A 21,067-nucleotide genomic window follows, 5' to 3' on the forward strand; every position below is an offset into this window, starting at 1 on the left:
ATTTATAACTCACATGTTCTCACTGTGTTATATTTTGTGGTTAGATAAGTTTGGGAAGCACCTCTTAGTGATGAGGGCTTATTGCAAAGCTACGAGGAGGAGGAGGAGGTACCCGGATGCAAGGCATCCGAGAAGATACCCTGGCACTCCGTGTCTTGGGGGCCCCAGATAATCAGCCACAGGGAGGCCTGGAGCAGCCATTCATTATCATTCCAAACAGAGTGGCTTTGGTGACAGGCCTTCTCTGTGAGTGTTCATACTTTCTCAGATTGTCACCATCCAACTTGGAGCTTTTTTACTGGACTTTGTGCTGAGCCACCTCATAGACCATTCACCTCTCCCATGTCCAGGGCTGATCACATTAGGAGTAATAAAGCTGGTTTCATTTGGAACATGGGGACACAAATCATTGTGACTTTGCAGAAAGCTGCAGAGAGTCCCTTTCCCTAGCAGACATTTGGCCATCCCTAGAGGAGTACAGGGCTGAAAGCTACTTATCCTGGGACCAGCCTGGATAATTGCACTTGAAACGAGCCTGCACTGTCAGCACCTCCATAGGCCCTGTGGGATGCTGGTCAAATTAGAAATTTTGAAGTTAAGTTTTGATCATGCTTAGGAAAAGTTGGGTGCAGCTCTCAGCAGCTCCCCTGCCCTACCCCAAGTACCCTGCCCAAGGGCTGGGCCTGCACCTAGAGCTTCTCGGCCTGTCCCGTGCAATGCTCAGTGAAGACAGGGTGTGGTGACCTGGGCACTTGCACACGTAGCCAGTGGGAGGGTGAACTATGAATTACTATTTGCAAAGCAATTTATTGAGAGCCTTTGACCTAGTAATTTCACTTCTGAGAATCTGTCTTAAGGAAATAAAATACCCCCCAAATTTTATATATAATTGTCCCCAGCTTTATTTTTATAATGAAAATTTATCAAAACAACATAAATGTACAAATGTAGAGAAATGAGCATATACATGTTTCATATGTGATAAATTACCATTAAAATTATGTTGTTAAAACTTTACCAACATGGAAAATTCTTATGTTGTAATATTTTGGGAGAAAAGTTGTGTATAAAATTGTAGGTAAGGTTTGATCTTAACCTGGAAGAAACATGCCAATATGGGTATGGGTAGTTTTTTCATCCTCTTCTATGTCTTTTATGTCTTCTTCTTTTCCCTTTACTGTACTTTCTGCATTTTCTACCATGAGCAAATATAACTGTCACAATCAGGAAAAGTTTTTACAAAGAAAAGCATATAACTAAAAAAAGTAAATAAACATTTAACTAAACAAGTAGAGAAATTGAGAGGTATGATTAGTTATCATCCCAGTGACCAGTGTGGTTCCTCACTGACCACCTGTTAAAGAATAGATGTCTCAGGACATCATCACTGATTCCCTTGGTTACGATGTGGGGAATCACCAGATTCCACATGGAATGTGGAAATGGCTCACCCTCTGATGCTGTGTCTGAGCCTTAATTGTGTTTGGCATCACCTCCTGGCCAGTTACCCTCCTTGAGGATGATTCAAAGACGGGTAGTGATTGTTATCTGGAATCAATTCCTCTCTTGATTCCTTGCCAAGGTCTGGTGGAGGGAGAGGAGAAGGAGGCTTGAAAGAACTTGTTCAAACATATGCCATGTGTGTGCTTTATCCAGATCCTGTTACACTTAATTGCAGCCTCCTTCCTGCATTCCACTCAGGAGAGGCTGGAGCAGGCCTGTCTATCTGCTCTGCCTCCAATTTCGCCCCTCTCTACTCTTTTTTTCACCGCTGTCGGAGTGAGGTTTCTGCATGCCTGGACTGATCATTCCAGTGGCCCTCCATCGCCTTCAGGATTCCTAGCTTGGTCAGGCCCTCAGCCTCATTTCTGTTCATCCCCTGCCTCATACCTCACAGCTTAAACTGCCCGGGGTTTCCCCAAAGCACCTCTCTGCAGAACTCTCTCCTCTCAGGTGTCCACCCAGCTAAATCCTACCCATTCTCCAGGTCTCAGGCACGCTGACGCCATCTTTTCAGGGATGCCTGCCCCGGCCACGAAGTGCCCCTCTCATTGGTCCCATACCATTCTGTGCTTACCCCTCTCTTATCACCAGCGTTTGTTATCTGTCCCTCTCCTAGACAGGGCAGGACTGCGTCTTTTTCACCGGCACCTAATAGAGTGTCTGACTTATGTTAGGCATTCAATAAATATTTACTGAATAAATGAATATAGCTAATGGAAATCCAGCAAGTAAGGATGGTTGTGTCTTTCCTCCCTTAAAATGGACATGGTCTGCTAAATACTAACACCTCCAACCGAAGGTCAGAGTGGGAACACTGTGAGTTTTTGTGGCAATATTAACTTTTCCGGTATTTCTAGTGGGGCGCCAAAGAGTCTGGAGCGGAATGCCAGGGGGAGCTGGACTGGAAAGCTCTGCGGTCTCTCCTAGGTTTCAGGTGTGTAGCATTTAGTTCGCAGCTGAACAATTTGTGTTTTTTCAGGTTGGCCTTTAATTTGCCTCTAATGATAGATTTTCTAAGAATTCAGGTGAGGTGATGGCGCTTGTCCTTAAGGTTCCTCTGCCATGACTCCAGAATGAACTACCCTCAGACATAAAACACTTTATACCCGAGCCAATGAGTATTATTATTTTTTTAACTTTAACTTTAGATTCTTGAGCAACAGCTTCAGCAAATGAAAGCAACTTATCAGCTAAATCAAGAGAAGTTAGAGTACAACTTCCAGGTGCTGAAGAAGAGAGATGAAGAAAGTACAGTGATTAAATCCCAGCAGAAGAGGAAGATCAATCGGTAAGCTAGCATGCATGCAGCACATAACTTTCTGGCACTTCCATGCTGAAAACAGGAATGAGCATGTACTCTTCTCCTTTACAGAAGTAGGAACTGTTAAAAATATAACTAGCTCTTACTAAAAGGGTTTTTTTTTTTTGAAAGGATAATACATTCAACTGGTCTTACTGTCCCCCACCTCCTAGAAAAGAATATATAGCAAAAAGAATATATAGCAAAAATATATGTCTCCCAGTCATATGTCCGGTTCCTCTATCTCATTATTTGTTTCATCCAGAGTTTCTTTATGCATGCACAAAAAACCCACAAATATTCTCATCCCCCTCTGCTTTTACACAAAGAATAGCATTCTATACATACTGTTCTATATCTTGAGAATGTTTCCATACCAGTTCATAGAGACTTTTCACATTATTTCTTAAACTGCCTTGTACTCCACTGCATAGATATGCTAATGATCCTTTATTGATGGACGTTGAGACTGCTTCTCATCTTTTGCTATTGCAAATAATATCAGCATAAGTATATCGTTATTACAGAAGCATTATAGAAAATTGGAAACTGCCACAAGCAAAAGTAAGATAAAAACATGAAAACACCATATTCCTTATACCATAGATAGAATGTATATCTTTCTGGATGTCTGTGATGTCTGTATATAGATAGACAGATAGATAGATAGACAGATACAAATAGAGATATGCCATCCTACTGTAACTATTGTTTTATAATCTGCCTTTTTAAAAAAAGTCAGCCACCTCTGCCTTTCTATTTCTGTAAAATTTCATTTTGTCTAAGTATGTCGATCACATTCAGATTTCCTCAATTGCACAAAGAGATTCTTTGTAGGAAGTTTGTCCAAACTAGTATCTCATCTTGGACCAGGAACTGTATCAGGTTGTTAAATTAATTTCCTTAAGTCTCTGGCTTATCAAGATCCCCCCACCCCTCTGCCTGATAACCCCCCTTTTTAAATGTTACTTACTTATATAGTTACTGTATATTCTTTTCTTGGTGTGTGTGTGTGTGTGTGTGTGTGTGTGTGTGTGGTGAGGATATGGAACCAATTATTTGTTCAACAGACTGGGCCATTTATCTTACAGAATATCACACTTTGTGGATTTGAATTTTTACATTTACTCATTTCTCTGGCCCAGTATTTCCTTTAAATTGTTAATTACAGCTGCAGACTAATGCATTCAATTTACACATTTTGACCAAAATATTTCATAGGTCAGAGTGTGTGCTTCATATTGCATCATAATGGAAGACATTATATTATCTATTGATAATATCTATTGATCCACTATTAGTGATGCTAGGGTTAACCATAGGTTAGGGTAATGAATGCATTTGTGATTTTGATAGATATTGCCAAATTGTTCTTACGGGGTGTACCAATTTATCCTCCCAACAGCAATGAATGAGAGTACCTAACTCCACACAGCCTTGGCTATTCATCAATAGTATAAGTGAGAATTATATCTCAGTGTATTTTTATTTTGTATGTCTCTTGTGCACGAAATTGGACATAGTTTGATAGGTGTATGAGTCATTTGGTATTGTCTTCTTTGTGAATTATATATTATGTATGAATATACCATGTCTACTTTTCTATTGGGGTTGTTGGTCTTTCATCAATTTTTAGGTACTCCTTACATATTAGGGGCTTAGCCTTTTGTTATAGGAATTGCAAATATTTTTAAATAGTTTGCTGTTTGACCTTGTGGATTTTTGCAATACAAATATTTTAAATCTCCTTGTTGTGAATTTGTCAGTATTCTCCTTTATGGCCTGTGATTTTAACTCATAGTTAGAAAATGCCTTCCCTGAGGAATTGCCCCACATTTTTCCGTGATGTATTCATAATTTCCTTTTTCACTTAAACTTTTTATCTATTTGGACTTGATATTAGTGTGTAATGCGAGGTATGAATTCAATTCTCAGTTTTTCCCAGATGACTAATGATTATCCGAATACCATTCCTTACTGATCGTAGATGACAATTTTATTACTTAATTTCTATATATATTTGGGTCTTTTCTGTTCCGTTGTTTATTTTGTCTTTTCAGATCTTAGTACTACACCATTTTAATTATTAGGGCACTAGAATATGTTTTAATATCTTAGGGCTCATCTTCCTTTGTTACTCTAAAATATAACCAACTTGTGATTCTTTATACCAGGGACACAGGCAAAACCAATCAAGGTAATGCTTATACAGCTTATTTGGTTTTGGTCTTTAAATAAAATCAGAGATGTATGTGTATACACACACCGCATTACTGCAAACACAGTCATTTTTCCTTATGCTTTATCCCAGTACTATAAGCTACCGAAAGGTAACTAACTGCTACTCGGAACTTCTCACCTATCCTTCCCTTTCCCTCCCTTCCTTCCGGTCTCATTCTTTCTATCTCTCTTCCCTTTCTTCCTCTAAGAATTGTCTCCTGAGTTCCACACCATTGTTGTTAGGCTCTGAGGATCAGAGTACAATAAGGTATTTTATTTAATCCTTGTTGAGGATTTTTCCCCAAAGCCCACACAGCCTATTCCAATTTATGAATTCTTTCACTTGTAGGTTGGTGATACATTTTGGACAAATGTCGGGTGTACAGAGAAACACTGTTGACCTTTTAATAATTCCTTATAATAGAAGATGATACTGAATAAGTGAACTGGCATCTTAAGCCTGATTATCTGAGATAAATGAGAGTAGTTAGCAGCTAATATTTATGGAAAAATCCCACTATATACGTCATAATTAGATAGGGGAACAGCAAAGACAGACACAAATCAGCATAGCAAGAGGGGGTTATCTGGGAACACTTCCTGCAGAAGCGAAATAGGGAGGAGGAGCGGCATGAATTGGCAGAAAGGAGCTAAAAGTCAGCTCCAGGGTAGACAGAGGGGAACTGGGAATGTGGCAAGGTTGAGGCGAGGAGGGAGGAATAGGAAAGGGAGATGTTTGAGGAAGGGGTTGCGTGGTGGGGGAAGGCAAGTTCGGAAGGCGGGAGGTAGGAGGCACGGAAGGCAGAGCTTCCCTTTGACCCCCGTGCGGAACTGTGAGCGGCATCGTCCCCACCACCCAGTCTTCACTGGCTCTTCCAAAGGACTTCGAACTTACCTGGTTTCCCTTATCTTGAAAAACCCTTCGGCCGACCCTGCCCTGCCGCTCCTCGCTCCTCTCCTCAGTGAGCGCTGTCTTTATTCTCACTTCCGTGGCCATTTTCCTTTCTTTCATCACTTGCCCCTCCCTCACTCCCATTCATAATTTGACCTATGACCCCAGAATTGATCCAAAAGTCCCCTCTGGGATACCAATGATGCCATTCTAGCCGAGCCCTGTGGCTTTTACTTGGGCCTCAGTCTATTATTGGATACTGAATCTCAGAACTCTTCTCCTTTGGTTTTCATGACTTAAAATATTTGCTCTTCTTTCTCAATTTATTTCTAATTTGTTTCCTTGGGTGGTTCTGCTTTTTCTTGCCTGACAAGACATCCTAGAAAGCATTTTACCCCTTTGCTTTTTATTTTTCTTCTATTGCCCTGTACATCAGTCTTATGGCTTTGACTATCAGCTCTTTGTTGATGACTACCAACTTCATATTCCAAAGCCTGACCTCAGCTCCTTGCTTTATCTGGAACTGTCAGCAGCCCTTTCAGTAGGAGAGTCACTGTCATTTCCGGCTTCTGGTTTCTGAACCCAGCCTTGCCTGCCTTGCCAGTTTTCCAGTCCTCCACCTCATTCTCCTTCATCTCTGGCCTCCAGGCCAGTCGCTAAGGACTTGGCTCTTTGGTGAGCCTCCCCTCGCAGCCATCCTTTCCTGTCCATTTCTTGTCTTAAGACCTTGCTCAGACCTTCTGTATACATCTGGAGTTTGTTTTTGTTTTATTAGCATCTATGATTAGATGATACATAGAAACTCTTTTATTAAATGGCACTAAAACAGAACAAAACAGAACACATGGCTACTTAAAAAATTTTTGACACCTATATATGGTAAGAAAGCCTCATAGAATGCTGTAGTTAAGAAAATGAATTAGGTATTTCTTTTTATCAGAGACATTGTTAAATAATTTTTGCATGTTATTGAGGATGAATATGAGTGATCAGTGTTTGTGTTTTAGAGACCTGATTATTTCAGAATAATGCTTAAAGGGGAGAATTTTACTTTTCAAAATTTTAAACTTAAAATACGTTAGCCTTCAACTTCTCTATTTCTGGGTAAATGGGACACTGACATAAGATACCCTTGCAGTAGTCTGGAGTCTGGAGTATGGTCCTGGGTCTCAGAGTAGTATCTGCCATGCATATTTCATGGGATAAGTTTCCGTGCACAGAGCTCCTGTCAGCAGTGAGGTGGGGAGCTGTGGCCTGCCTGGATTCACAGTGCCGTTGGCCAGGTTATAACCGTCTTTCATTCACTGTGCTGGAAACTTGGACCACGCTCCTCCCCTCTCACCCAGGGTACGTTAGATGCCTCGCCTCTAGGCTTCTTTGGCACCCTGTGTAAAATGCTTCTATTGCTCTGGCTGGAAAATTACTGCTTGGCTATCGCCCATGGGAACATAGGCTATCTATCACCTATATAACATAACATTCTAACACTAAGCTTTCTGCTTCTGTACCCCCCGCTTGCACACCCAGCCTGTGGGTTGACAGGTAGTAAATAGAAGAAAAATAGACCTTTGTGTTCAGACAGAATGAAGAATGGGGTTTAGGGGTTAAAAACCCTGTACCTCTGCATTTGGGGGCTGCTTAATTTGGGGTCTGTGTACCCCTGGCAGACCCAGCTGGCTGAATAAAGAGTGTGTTTCCTATAACTCACTGATTTCTGGTGGTCCGTGTGTCTATTGGGGGCTGGCAGCTACAACAATATTTCTTAAAGAGTAAAAAAAAAGACCTTTGGCCTAAAGTCTCCTCTCCTCTTAGACTCCAAGGGCCCTGTCTGACTTAACACCATTTCTGCTGAACAGTGGGCTGATGACCCTGATCAATAGCCAGAGGATCTGAGTTGCCAGGGCAATTATCAGGATTTGAGGGAGAGGGTCTTTTTCCAAAGAAAGGAGGGAAGAAAACTTAACTAGGTTTACTAAAAAAGATTAACTCTGCAAGAGATATCCCAGTTCATTTCCTGCTCAAAGATTAAGAATTTTACAAGTGATGTCCCATCTTAGTAGTGCTTTGTATCTGAAGATATCCTTTTCTTCCTCTTTGTAGTAAAACATATCTTTGACACAAAAAGAGACCTTTCATGTTTGATAAATGAATGAGTATTTGAAAGAGTGAATGAATGAATGAGTTATTGTACCTGTCAATAGTATCAGCTCTTTGAGAATGAAAGACTCATATATCAGAGGCTTGCGATATGTGGTTTTAATTTTTCCTTGCTATCTGCCTTATTTCAGAAGGTCAGAAGTCGAGATAGATTATTTAAATATATGAGGTTGGTACTAGGTAGGGACACTGACAAATGTGTTGAGGAAGATTGGGTCACACTCTTGAGTGATTCGGGCTTCTGGACCGTTTTAAATGCATTTAGTTCTGGACAATCCCATTACCTCCCAGTGCCTTCCTTTCCTTGATCGTAACTGGAACTGTGCTTTGGAATGTATGGGAGGGTTTTCTGCCCTTCCACAAATCTGATCCTGGGTTCTGTAGAACTGAGTGAAGTAGATGAAAGGAACATTACACCCTCTATTCAACAGCAGACTAACTTTTTTTTTCTCTTCAACCCAGCCTGCACGATATACTTAATAATCTGAGGTTAAAATATGCCAAGCAGATAAAGCAGTTTCAGGAGGATAACCAGTCACTAACCTTAGACTACAAACGCCTTGTGATGCAATTCAAGGAGCTCCAGAAAGCCATGAGGTATGTTAGGGGCTTGGGTGCTAGAACAGAGATTGCAGGGGTAGAGTTGGTGGTGGCCGTGATTTCATTAGACTTTGATATCACCAGCTTGTCTGGAGCTGGACCAGGGCACTAAATCATTTGTGCTCTCTTCCTTGTCCCTTGATTTGTATGTCACCTACCTTTTCTTGAGACCTACTGGGATGGCTTTCAATCTATCATAGGTGAGGTTCAGCGGCCCAGGGACTAGGACAGGCCCAGAATTTACCACAGCTCTGCCTTGGTTCTTTCCCTGCTGCTAACTGAAGGGACCCCAGCCAGGCCCTGGGGTCAGCTGGCCATGCTCAGTAACTCTTCTTCACAGGCATTTTGCTCTTATTGATGATGAGAAGTTTCGGGAGATTTGGCTGATGAATGAAGAGGAGGCAAAGGACTTGATAAAAAGAGCCTTTGATGTGGACAGGATCATCCACACACATCATCTGGGACTCCCTTGGACAGCACCTGATTTCTGGTTCCTGAAGAATGTGGGGCCTATATCTCAGCAGCCGCAGAAGTCCGCCACACAAATATTAGAAGAAGTGCTGATGCAAACAGGTGACCGGAAGAGAGTCATAGGGTCTAGAGCTGGGAGGGCCCTCTGAGAACATCAGGTCAACCCATTCATTTTGCAGATAAGGAAATTGAAATTCAGAGAAGGGGAAGAGGCCTCAGAACTGAGAGGTCCCTGGAGCATGATTGGCTGATATAGCTTTTAAGTCCTTAATTTATAGCTTTGTCCTCTCCCCTGTATTATAAACTGGAAGTTAGATTTAGAAGCTTGATTGGATTCAGGTTCATTTTATTTTTGCTAAATACACTGTTGTGGATCTCCATTGAGATAAACTAAGCTCAGGTTGTCTCTCTTCTTGTAATGTTTAGCAACCATTGATAATTATTGTCTAAGATCCATTAATTGCATTAGGGATTGCAAAATGGTGATATTCTAAATTCTATCATAATGTCATGATTCATTAGCTGGAACACTTCTGAAAAGAGAATCTTCCCCTCATCAGCTTTGTGTTACTCTGAGATACAGTTTGTACAGACAGAAGGATAGATGCTTATTCTTTCTTTACCAGTTTACAGAATGAATAGATCGGGTCTCTAGTATCTTTCGAAGATCACCAATGAGGTTCTACTTCTTAAAAAGCATCATTATGAACACATAGATTTAAACAAATTCAATATGTCTTGGTTTAGTGAAATTATTTTCCTTACTGATACTCAAATTGTCTCATTTTTGGCCAATGGGAGTCTCTTCATGGTGGTTTCTGGGTCCTTTAGACACAAACCCAGTAGTCTTTGACAGCTTCCTGGCTTTCCAGAATGACTAGATGATTCAGGGTCACATTATACTTTTCCTGCTACAATTCTGGAAGCAGCCATTTCCCCAAGGAGACCTGGTCCTTTTCAATAGGGAATGGTATTTTGAAACCATAGTCCGGCTGCTGGAGTGCTCACTGTTTTGGATTGCTCATTGTTTCTAGGCCCCTGAGTGGATGAGTCCAGGGTGTAGGATTATGTTTTATAGGTCAAATAAATCACGTGTTCATTTGAATACTTCCTAATCATCAGGATGCCAGGATGTTTACTTAACTGTATCAAAGTCTATCTTCTTTCTCATAACTTGAAAATCTTGGCATTCGATGACTCAAAAATAATTGCTTATTGCTTTTTTGACAGTACTATAAAACAGTCCCAGAATAAAATATCAACCCTACCACTAACAAATGATTACTAAAAAGAGTTTAAATTTTTTTGCGGTTCTTCCTGCTCTTAAGATATATTCCACTGGGTCTGTACAGACAGGTTGCTGTCTTTTAAAGCTACTTGGACCAGTTTCTATGTGGTTATGTCACCAACCGAATACACATTTAGGTCTTTTCGTCTTGTTTACTTTTGATATTTGGGATTGACTTTTACAATTTTATTTTATTTTACAATAATGTAAAATATTTACAAAAATGTACAAAACAAGGTATACTCAAAAAGCGTGGCTTTTATCCTCTCCACTCCATTCCATCTCTCTCTTCTAGGTAACCATTTAAAAATTTATGATTTATCTTTTCATTGCTTTTTAAAATTATAAACAAATATGTGTATGTGTTTATATAAACCCATTTTTTAGGTAAATGAGGACATACGCTTTTCTCTATTTTGCTTTTTTTTAACATGTAGTATACCCTGGAGACCAGTCCGTAGCAGTAAGAAGAAATATTCTTTATTCCTTTTTCATGTGATACTCTGGTGTGTGGCCGTGTCATAATTTATTCAAATAGTCCTCTCTGTTGAAGCTCATGTGGGATATTTCCAGTTTTTATCTGTTTTTTTTTTTTTTTGCCATTACAAACATTGTTGTAATAAATAGCATTGTGCATTTGTGTTTTCATGTTCTTGCTAGTGAACTGTTGGGCTGGACCCCTAGGAGTAGGGGTACTGCATCAAAGGGTGAATGCCTCCGGAATTTTGCTGGATATTGCTCCATAGGGATGGGGACTGTTTTACGTTCCCACCGGTAGTTTGATATCTTGTATTTTTCAAAATATTTCCATATATATTATCTCATTTTATCTTTCAAACAACTAGTAAAGCCTGGGTCGTATAATGACTTTTATTCCTATTTTTGGGTGAAGAATATATAGTGTAGAACACTTAAATGTTTTTAATTTTAATTTAGAAAAATTTTGGCTCTTGCTATCAACTACCAATTCTTACTGATAACATTCTTTTGTGAGGCAGCCCTTTAGCTGACTGCTTCGAATCCGCTCCAGGTTTAGAAACCATATAGCAGATGTGCTAAATTTATCTCTAAAATAAAATTAAATAGGTACACACACTCTGGAGCACCCCCTTCCTGGTCATGACTGGATTTTGAGTATGATATTTTCAGGTAGGTGAAGTTTGGAAAAGTGAGGTGTATAGACTATCCAAGAATGACAGAATTCTCTAGGTGGTCTCTTTTCCCAACCCTTAACCTCTTTTTTTTTGGTTATTTGTTTTAAAAATAATTGGTTTTCTTCAGCAAAAGAGGTTTGATAGTACCTGAAAGAGGCTTTTTAAGAAGTGAATTTTCTCAAGGAATGCTATTTGACTGTTCCTCAAAGTCAAAAAGCCCAAGGAATGAGCTTTTCCTCTCCCTCCCTCTCTTCTGTCTACATTTCATCTGCAGAAGAGGAGTGGGCAGAAGAGACTGCCTCAGAACCAGAGTCTTACCTGGACCTGCCAAAGCAAATTTCAGCAAAAACTACCAGAAGGATCCTGATGCTCCTGTGTGATGAGTCGGTGAGGGGCTGTGGCGGAGGGACTCCTGGCGGGTGGCTTTGCCAACTTTCTGCTGCTGCTTTTCCTTTTTCTTTTTAATATTTTTGCTTGCTCGTTTTTCAGTTACAGTTGACATACAATATTATATTAGTTTCAGGTGTACAACATAGTGATTAGACATTTATATGCTTTACGAAGTGATCACCCCAATAGGTCTAGTACCTGCCGTTGCTTGTGACAACTCTGGCCAGGCCAGATGTGGCCTGGAGGCAGGAGTGGACCAGCTCTCAGGAGTATTGCTGGGGGACAGCCTTCAGACCTCCCGGGGCCACTCACAGCCGGGCTGGGCCTCAGTGCTGGCCAGCTGGCAAATGGGTCCTGTCTCAGTGACTCAGCAAGGCGTAGCCCAGGCTGGCCAATGGGGTCCTGCTAATTAAAAAAGTAAAAGCTTATTCTGCGAGAGAAAGGGCACCAGTGTCACCTCTGTGAACCCACTTGCCAAGCAGAATGGCCACCAGTGACATGACCTTTCCTTGGGAGCTGAGTTTGTGATTACTCTGGGTGTGCTTGGCTTTGGAAAGCTGCACTGTTTACTGGTAAAAGCCACTAGACTTAGTGTAAAGGCTGTATTGGAATTGGAATTGGTTCAGCTGGACATTGATTATTGCCAAACGTGATTGGTGTTTATTTAGATTTTACAGTTCTGAAATGGTGAAAGAGGTGAAGCAAGGATCAGCAGCCTCCAGTCCCCTTGAGACAGTTGGGACAGTTTTCTTCGGCACAAAGGCTGGCTCCTGCCACTGAGGAATGCTCCTGCTGAAGGAGGCGGCTAGCGGGAGCTTCCTCTGTTTGCAGGCTCGCTGCCAGTGGCCACCCTTCCACTACCTGCTTGCAGCCTTTCAATGCCTGCTGCTATGTTCTATAGCTATCTGGAGGCTAGCATATGAGTGAAGTGGCATTGGGTGGGTAGGCATCTCTGATTGGGTCAGGTGTGGACTGCTGTGTTTGCCCAGGGGCTCGTGGGTGCGGTGGGGGAATTAAGTCCATGGTGAAGGTTGGCTTTGTTCCTGGGAGGGGCTCTTAGGCACCCAAGGAGGCCTGCCACTGGGGAACCCAATATCCAGAGCCTCATCCCGGGGCTCTGCTCTGTGGTGTCATCCTTGGCGGGCTATACAGATGGAGGCTGGCGACCCTGGCACTCGTTCCTGAAAGCTGTCTCTGACTGCGGACGTCATCTTCCTTCTCCTCAGGGTTTTCTCATAGAGAACAAGCTGCTGAGCCTTCTCCTTCCCCTGGAGAAGAGCGAATGCTATCTGCTGAGGTTGGACGCCATCTTCTCAGTGAGTCTCACTGGGCTGAGTGGACGTGGGATGGGGGCCTCATTTTAAGACAGCTCCTTATGTTTTTCCAACATTGCCTCGGCCCTGGGAGTAGATGTGGCTCTTCTGGGCTGACCCTGGGCTCACGTTGCATCCTTCCCTTTATTTACTCTCCACACAACAGATTGTCCTGAGTCGTAGATTCCTCCCATCCCTGACCCCTTCCTCTGCTAGTTTCTCTCTCTCATGGCCCAGCTCTCAGATTGTAGGTTCTTCCCTACACCCCTCAACTCAGATGCACGTTCAGCTCCATTTAGCATTTTCATGCCCATCAGGTCTGTATGGAGCAGTTCCTGACTCTGAGCATTGTTTCTCTGTTCTGGCGCGTGTGTCCCTGATTCGCTGTGCTTTCCCAGTGTTGAGTGGCCTCTGCTCTGGGCCATGGCAGGCACCGGGGTTGTTGAGGAGAGCCAGACGAGCCTCTTGCTCTCAGGAGCTGAGGATCTGTTAATTTCTGGAGCCGCTGGACTCTAGATGTGGTGTTTGAGTAGTCATTCTGTTTTTCCTCCCAGGCCCTTGGAATTGAAAGTGAGGATGACTTATATAAACTCGTGAACTTCTTCCTCAAATATCAAGCTCATCATCCGTCCTTCAGCCAGGTAAGGTGAAGTGCAGTTGAAAAGGGAGCATTTTAAATCCTCCTAAAAGCCCCCAGGGAGCACTGTTGCCTCTGAACAATACTTCTGGAGAAACAGTGCGGGTTTTATGGCAGGGATAGCTGAGTTACTATTTCCTTTATTATTATGACATTTTCTGTTTGTAAAGGGAGGAATGGCTGGGGGTGAGAGGATATTCTCTTATTGAGGTCCAAGGGATCTTTTCCTGGGCCTTCGCTCATAGCCAGGCCTCAGCCACTAAGAGACCCAGTCCCACCAAGTTCTGAATATTTGATCCATAACACTTCCCTACAAAGCAGGGCCCCTTTGTAATACTTATCTTGGTTGTAATAGACTATTCTGAAGAAGTCATCATGTGAAAAATATAAGGTTTTATTTTGATCATTAAAAATGTGAATTTGAAAGTTTTTTTTGTTTGTTTTTTTTTTGTTTTTTGTTTTTTGTTTTTTTTTTAGTATTGCTAGCCACAGGGTAAGTATCCTGGATATCCTTCGAAAAAAAGTTGGTTGTGTGGACAAAAAACAGAAACCATAAAGGGGGAAGGGGAAAAAAATATTTGGCTGCATTAAAAAAAATTTTGATGGGTCTACAGCCATGCTACCCAGAACAAGCCCGATTCTGTCTGATCTCGGAAGCTAACCAGGGTCGGGCCTGGTTAGTATTTGGATGGGAGACCACCTAGGAAGACCAGGTGCTGTAGGTGTAAAAAATAAAAAAAATAAGGGATTGTAAGCTGACAAGGTCCTTGCAATCTGTGAGGTCGACCAAGGGTTGCCTTGTCTGAAAAAAAAAATTGTGTGGGAAGTGAACATACAATGCAATGTATATATGACTTACTGTTGAATTGTACACTTGAAACTTATTGGATTTTGTTAATCAACTTCACCATATTTTTAAAAATTTAAATAATTCTGTAGGACCAAAATTGCTATAAGCAGAGTTAAGATACAGATGACAGCTGGGAGAAAATATTTTTAACTCATGTGACAGTTAAGGGTTAATTTCCTTAGTATATAAAGAGCTCCCAGAAACCAATAAGAAAAAGACCAACAGCTCAATGGAATAGACAAGCGATATGAACAAATACTTCCTAGAAGAGGCAATATAAATAACTTTTAAGCATATGAAAAGATGAGGCTTTTTTTTACTTTCTTAAAATTAAATTTATTAGGGTAACATTGATTAATGCAATTATATAATTTGCAGGTGTGCATTATAATATGATATCTGTATATTATGTGTTTACTACCCAAAGTCCAGTTTTCTTCAGCTATCATATATTTGATCCCCTTTACCCACTTCACACTCCCCCTACCCCCTATATTTGACCCCCTTTAACCATCTACCTACCCCCTCCTGTCCCACCCCCTGCCCTCTGGTAACCACTAGTCTATAGTCCATGTCCATGAGTCTCTGTTTGTCCTGTTCATTTGTTGCTTTTAGGTTTATATCCCACATATAAGTAATATCATGTGAATTTCAACTTTTTCTGTCTGGCTTATTTTGCTTAGCATGATTATCTTAAGGTCCATTCATGTCGTCACAAATGGCAGTATTTCGTCTCTTCTTATGGCTGAGTAATATTCCATTGTGTATATGTACCACAGTTTCTTTATCCAATCATCTATTATAGGACACTTCAGTTGCTTCCATGAATATCTGTGTGCAAATATTTTTTTGGAAATGGGTTTTCAAGTCTTTGGGGTAAATACCCAGTAGAGGGATTGCTGGATCATATGGTAGATCAATTCTTAGTTTTTTGAGAAACCTCCATACTGTTTTCCACAGTGGCTGTGTCAATTTGTAGTCCCACCAGCAGTGTATGAGGGTTCCTTTTTCTCCACATCCTCTCCAACATTTGTTACTACTTGTCCTGTTGATTATAGCCATTCTGACAGGTGTGAGATGATATCTCATTGTGGTTTTGATCTGCATTTCCCTAATAGCTAGCGATATTGAACATCTTTTTAAAATTTTTATTTATTTATTTTTTTAGGTGAGGCAGTCCTTGGTCGACCTCACAGATTGCAAGGACCTTGTCAGTTTACAATCCCTTATTTTTTCATTTTTGACACCTACAGCACCTGGTCTTCCTAGGTGGTCTTCCATCCAAATACTAACCAGGCCCGACCCTGGTTAGCTTCCGAAATCAGACAGAATCAGGCTTGTTCTAGGTAGCATGGCCATAGATGAACATCTTTTAAAATATTTTTTGGCCATTTGTATGTCCTCTAGGGATAAGTGTCTGTTCAGGTCCTCTGCCCATTTTTATTTTTTTATTTGATTGTTTGTTTTTGTTGTTATCGAGTTGTATGAGTTCTTTGTATATTTTGGATATTAGGCCCTTATTGGAGGTATTGCTTGAAAATATATTTTCCCATTCAGATGGTTGTCCTTTTACCTTGTTGGCAATTTCTTTTGCTGAGCAGAAGCTTTTTAGTTTGATGTAGTCCCATTTATTGATTTTAGCTTTTACCTCCCTTGCTTTTGAGGTCAAATTCATAAAATCCTCTTTAAGTCCAAGGTCCTTGAGTTTAGTTCCTATATTTTCTTCTGTGCTTTTTATTGTTTCAGGTCTTATATTCAGGTCCTTATTTCATTTTGAGTTAATTTTGGCGTGTGGTGATAGACAACAGTCTAGTTTCATTCTTTTGCAGGTGGTTTTCCAGTTTTCCCAGCACTGTTTATTGAAGAGGCTTTCCTTTCTCCACTGTATGTTTCTGGCTTTTTTGTTGGAAACTGTTTGCCCATATACATATGGTTTTACTTCTGGACTCTCGATTCTGTTCCACTGGTCCGTGTGTCTGTTTTGCTGCCAGTACCGTGCCATTTTGATTACTGTCACTTTGTAGTATAATTTGAAGTCGGGAAGAGTGAGGCTTTTTTTTTTAATAAGAGAAATACATGTAAATTAAAACTACTCAAACTCCATTTTCACCTATCAGGTTGGCAAAACTCTGCAAGTTTGAGAACACACAGTGACGGCCGAGGTGCTGGAAACAGGCACACTCATAAGTTGCTGGCGGGAGTGTAAATTGTTGCCGCTTCCATGGAAGGCGATTTGGCAGGATCAGTTATAAAACCACATACACTTTACCCTGCAGTTCCTCTTCTAGGATTTTATCCTATCGATATATCTCAGTACATTTGAAATGATATGTTCATTGTAGCTTATTCACTAGAGCATTGCTTGAAATGGCAGAAGATTGGAAACAACCTTAATTTCCATCATTAAGGACTCGATTAAATAATATATGCCACATCTACACAACGGGATGCTATGCGACTATAAAAAGAACAAAGTTCTTTGTGTATTTGAAAAGATCTCTAAGGTTTATTGGTATGCGAAGAAAGCAAAGTGCAGAATTATGTATGTACAGTTTCATTTATGTAAAAATGAGAAGGAAAAATGTTCTGTGCTTGTATGGCCGTAAGATGTTTTTGGAAGGATGCTTATTAAGAAGCTGACAACATTGGTTTGCCTGTGAGAAGTAAACTGAATAAACTGTGAGACAGAAATGAAAGGAAAACTTTTTAAAATTTAAAAATCAAAATAAAGTTTATGTTGTATTATTCAAAAGGATGTGTAAATCACAAGAGCTTTGTGAATATCAATGAAACAAGCACCCGCGAACCCAGATTTAGAAACTGAGTATTATCATTGTTTCGAAGCCCCTGTGTGCCCTGTGTGCCTCTTCCTGGTCCCGCCCCCTTCTCTTCTACTCTTTCTCCTCACCGTTTCTTTCCTTGTGTAAATGTCTCCCTCCCCATCTTTTATGTAACGTCTGTAACTTCCTACAAACTTTTCTCTAGTTTTTTCTTCCTGTCTGTATACACTGACACTTGCTACCCCCAACTTATAGTTACCCGTAGCAGCTTTCTCTAGATCAATGCCTAAAATTTGTCATCCCCTACAGGATCGAACAAGCCTGGTATCAGCATTGGAGTCAGCAGAGCAGCTAGACCTCAAGAGAGGGAGGGAAGAAAGCCTTGTGGAAAAGGAGCCAGAAGAGAAGGAGGTCCCCCATTCAGCCAGGCTTATCCACTCCAATGATGTCCTCAAGATTCTGAAGGCCTTTGTCATGGGCCTAAAGAAGCCCAGGTGGGCTGCGGTGCTGGAGGGCTTGCCTGGGAACTGGGGAAGCTGGATGGGATGGGAGGCCAAGTGGATGCCAGTGCGTGGAGAAGAGGCTGCTGAGCAAGAGCTCGGGGGCGTGAGTAAAGGGATACTCAAAAGGAAGGACAGAGCAATCAGTGGACATTATAATGAAAGAAATGGGGGGTAGAAGTGCTTCGCATTTTTTCATTCATTTATCATTCATTCATTCATTCATTCAGCAAACATTTATTGGGATCTGCTATGTGTAGGCCCTGTGAGAATAACACCTTGCGATCAGAACAGTAGTCAAAGCATACGCAAGGTGTCATGATGCTCAGAGTAGCAAGTGGTCAACTCCATTCGCCATGTCAGAGAGATCTTTAGGAGGAGATGATGCTGGAACTGAGTTTTCCTCAGTGGATAAAGTGGGGAAAAGGGCGTTTCAGGATGTCACAGCATGGGGAAAGGCCTGGTATATTAAAAAATTGTGACAAAGAGGTATGACTAGAGTGTCAAGGGTCTAGAAAGAGCGTCCAGTAGGTAGGGAAGCTAGGCTAGATCTTGGAGAGCCTAACATGCCCATGAGCTTGGTCTTCACCATTTAGTGGACTGGAGCCACAGAAGAATCTGTTATTGGACTTGGTTTTAGAAAGATCATTTTGGTGTCAGGGAGGGGACGATGCTGGATACAAGGAGAGCGGTGGGAAGGTTTGTCCAGATGGGAGATGATATTCTGGATCGGGGCTAATTTAGAGGGGATGGAGAGATGACGACAAATTTTGAGAACTCTTTTGGATGCATTAGGGAGAGAAATGGGCATAATAATGCGGTTTAAAGCCAGTGAGGTAAACCGATTGAGAGAAAAAGGGTGGATGAAACTCCGAGGGTGCCCCAAAGATGACAGCGGCACCAGGAACATTGGTTAAGCAAGTGTCCTTGCTGAGAATCTCCCCTAATCTGATAAGTTTGTATAGCTGAGTACAAAGGTGACAGGTGGAAAAATTGTAAGTCTGTGAGGGACAGGCGCTGTGACTGGCACCGCTTGGGGGCCTGGGTGGTGCCAAATGGACAGAATGGCACCAGTACCCTTGACCTTCAGGGACTCTCGGCCACCAGTGAAGTTGCTGAAGGACATGCGAGATACTTCCAAGGACTCCGAGTACTGGAAGGCCCTGGCCACGGTGATCTCTCCCACCACACAGAACCTCTGGGATGGTTTATACACAGCCTTGGAGAAATACCAGTGAGTATGTGTGTCGCGGAGCGGCCACAGTTGTTGCCTCCTTGTCCCGTGAACTCTTGGAAAGAGAAGCTGCCTTGGGCAGCTCGCGTCGGGTGCATGCAGTGCTGGGTGGCTGGTCTGGCTCGGTCAGGCCAGGAGGGCTGCCCTGGTGGGTGCGGCTTCTGCGGTCATCTTCTAGCTCCAGCCAGAACAGAAACAGAGACCTGGCCCCTGCTTGGTAGAGGATGGAGGAAGCCATGGGTCTCTCACCACTTTTTCTCCTCAAAGCCTCATCCTGACCCAGAGGGCCAAGCTGCTGATAGAAAACAGTTCTCTGGAGCAGCAGAACACAGAGCTGCAGATGCTGCTGCAGCAGTATCTAGACTCCAAGGTGGGCGATGGGGCCCCTCCAGGGAGAGAGCAGGAGGCCTGGGAGGTGGTAGGACTGGACCTGAAATTAGGACATAGGTGTGCCCTCCCCCACCAGAGGCAAATGAGCCCGTGGTTTGTAATAGTGTCCCTGTGATGCCCATGGCTTTGGGCATCAGCTGCTCGTTGGACTGCTCTTAGAAGCCGACCAGAGCCGGTGGCATGCCACAGCCTGCCGAGCCTTCCCAGATGAGTTTTCTTCTTTGGTCCTAACAAGTGCCCCGTGAGGGGGAGAGAGCAGAAGTGATTCTGCCCCCTCTACCAACAGGAGAATCAAAGCTCGGAGACTTCATGACTTGCCCAGAGTGTAGGCTTTTCCCGCTCTGCCAGCCCGGGTAGTTTGGCCTGAGGTTTGGTGGGGCAGTATTGGCTCCCACTTGTACCCCCACCAGCGATAGTTCGGGTGACTTTCCCACGGCCTGGCAAGAGGAGAGATCTCCTCGCCTCTGCTCCTCCCTTTGGTTCATAACACAGCTGCTGGCTCGGACTCGGTGGTGGAGAGCCCCTCACACAGTGCTGAGGCCGTGGGCCAGGAGGGGTGTGACACTGGGCTGAGCACAGTTCCTCTGCCACCAGCTGTGCGTGTGAGAGGCGACTGAGGCCAGCCACAAGCCCTGGCACTGGGGTTGTGTGGCCCTACGGGTCTCAGGCGCCAGGCCACACCTGAACAGGGGATGTGGTAAGCCTGGGCAGCACGATGGCCTCTTGTCCTGCGACAGGACTCAGACCATAGGGAACCATGTGGTCCATGCTTCTGTGGGTGCTACTGAATACAAGCAGATGGGGAGAATCAAAGGAGGGAAGGGCAGGGCTAGGCTGGGGCGGGATGGCAGGTGGAGAGGGGAAGGGATGGATCAGAGTGGAAGGTTGGGAACGTTCCCAGAGGTTAGCTAGTTGGAGCGGAAGCCAGACAAGAAACCCGGGAACTGGTCTTCTGAGGGAATGCAGATGTGGGCGTTCCCCGGCATCCAGAAGCATTTGGGTGGGAGATGCATGCAGATTCAGAGGCCTGTGGGAGGGCCGAGATGTGCACCTGACCCCCAGAGGTCATGAAGTAGGAGATCCCTGGGGAAAACATGATGACCTTTACTCTCTCTTTTCCAGATAAACTCTGAACTGCAAGTGCCTCCCACTCAGGTGTTCCGGATCCCCACGAAATCGAACCAGACCTGAACTGGCTGCTGCGCGAGCGCCGCCACTGGTGCCGGAGCCGGAGCCGGAGCCGGAGCCGGAGCCGGAGCCGGAGCCGGCACGTGCACCCGGGGAGCTGCAGGGCCCCTCTGCACTGCCAGAACTGCCGCCGTAGGGCCTGTCGAGGTGACGAGGAGTTACCTGTACCCTGCAGTCATGATTAAAGGCTTTAAAAAGTT

At 43.0% G+C, this 21,067-nt stretch overlaps 1 protein-coding gene and 2 pseudogenes across 4 annotated transcripts in view; 2 read left to right on the forward strand and 1 right to left on the reverse strand.

Annotated features, from left to right (window-relative positions):
• Positions 1-21,067, forward strand: part of DRC1 (dynein regulatory complex subunit 1) — a 37,952-nt gene extending 16,885 nt beyond the window's left edge. For 2 of the 4 annotated variants that reach the window (XM_016135132.2, XM_016135130.2), the window contains exons 8-17: positions 2,652-2,791; positions 8,535-8,669; positions 9,013-9,245; positions 11,860-11,972; positions 13,202-13,291; positions 13,843-13,929; positions 17,865-18,049; positions 19,146-19,289; positions 19,557-19,659; positions 20,802-21,067. In XM_016135132.2, coding sequence (XP_015990618.1) covers positions 2,652-2,791; positions 8,535-8,669; positions 9,013-9,245; positions 11,860-11,972; positions 13,202-13,291; positions 13,843-13,929; positions 17,865-18,049; positions 19,146-19,289; positions 19,557-19,659; positions 20,802-20,870 — 1,299 coding nt within the window. In that variant the 3' untranslated portion in view covers positions 20,871-21,067. The remainder of the gene's footprint in view (positions 1-2,651; positions 2,792-8,534; positions 8,670-9,012; positions 9,246-11,859; positions 11,973-13,201; positions 13,292-13,842; positions 13,930-17,864; positions 18,050-19,145; positions 19,290-19,556; positions 19,660-20,801) is intronic. The other 2 variants (XM_016135131.2, XM_016135134.2) reach the window with 2 other exon arrangements.
• LOC118606096 lies at positions 14,532-14,650 on the forward strand (annotated as a pseudogene).
• LOC118605749 lies at positions 16,020-16,138 on the reverse strand (annotated as a pseudogene).

The sequence above is a fragment of the Rousettus aegyptiacus genome, unplaced genomic scaffold, assembly GCF_014176215.1.
Source record: "Rousettus aegyptiacus isolate mRouAeg1 unplaced genomic scaffold, mRouAeg1.p scaffold_m13_p_7, whole genome shotgun sequence".
Classification (NCBI taxonomy): Eukaryota; Metazoa; Chordata; class Mammalia; order Chiroptera; family Pteropodidae; genus Rousettus; species Rousettus aegyptiacus.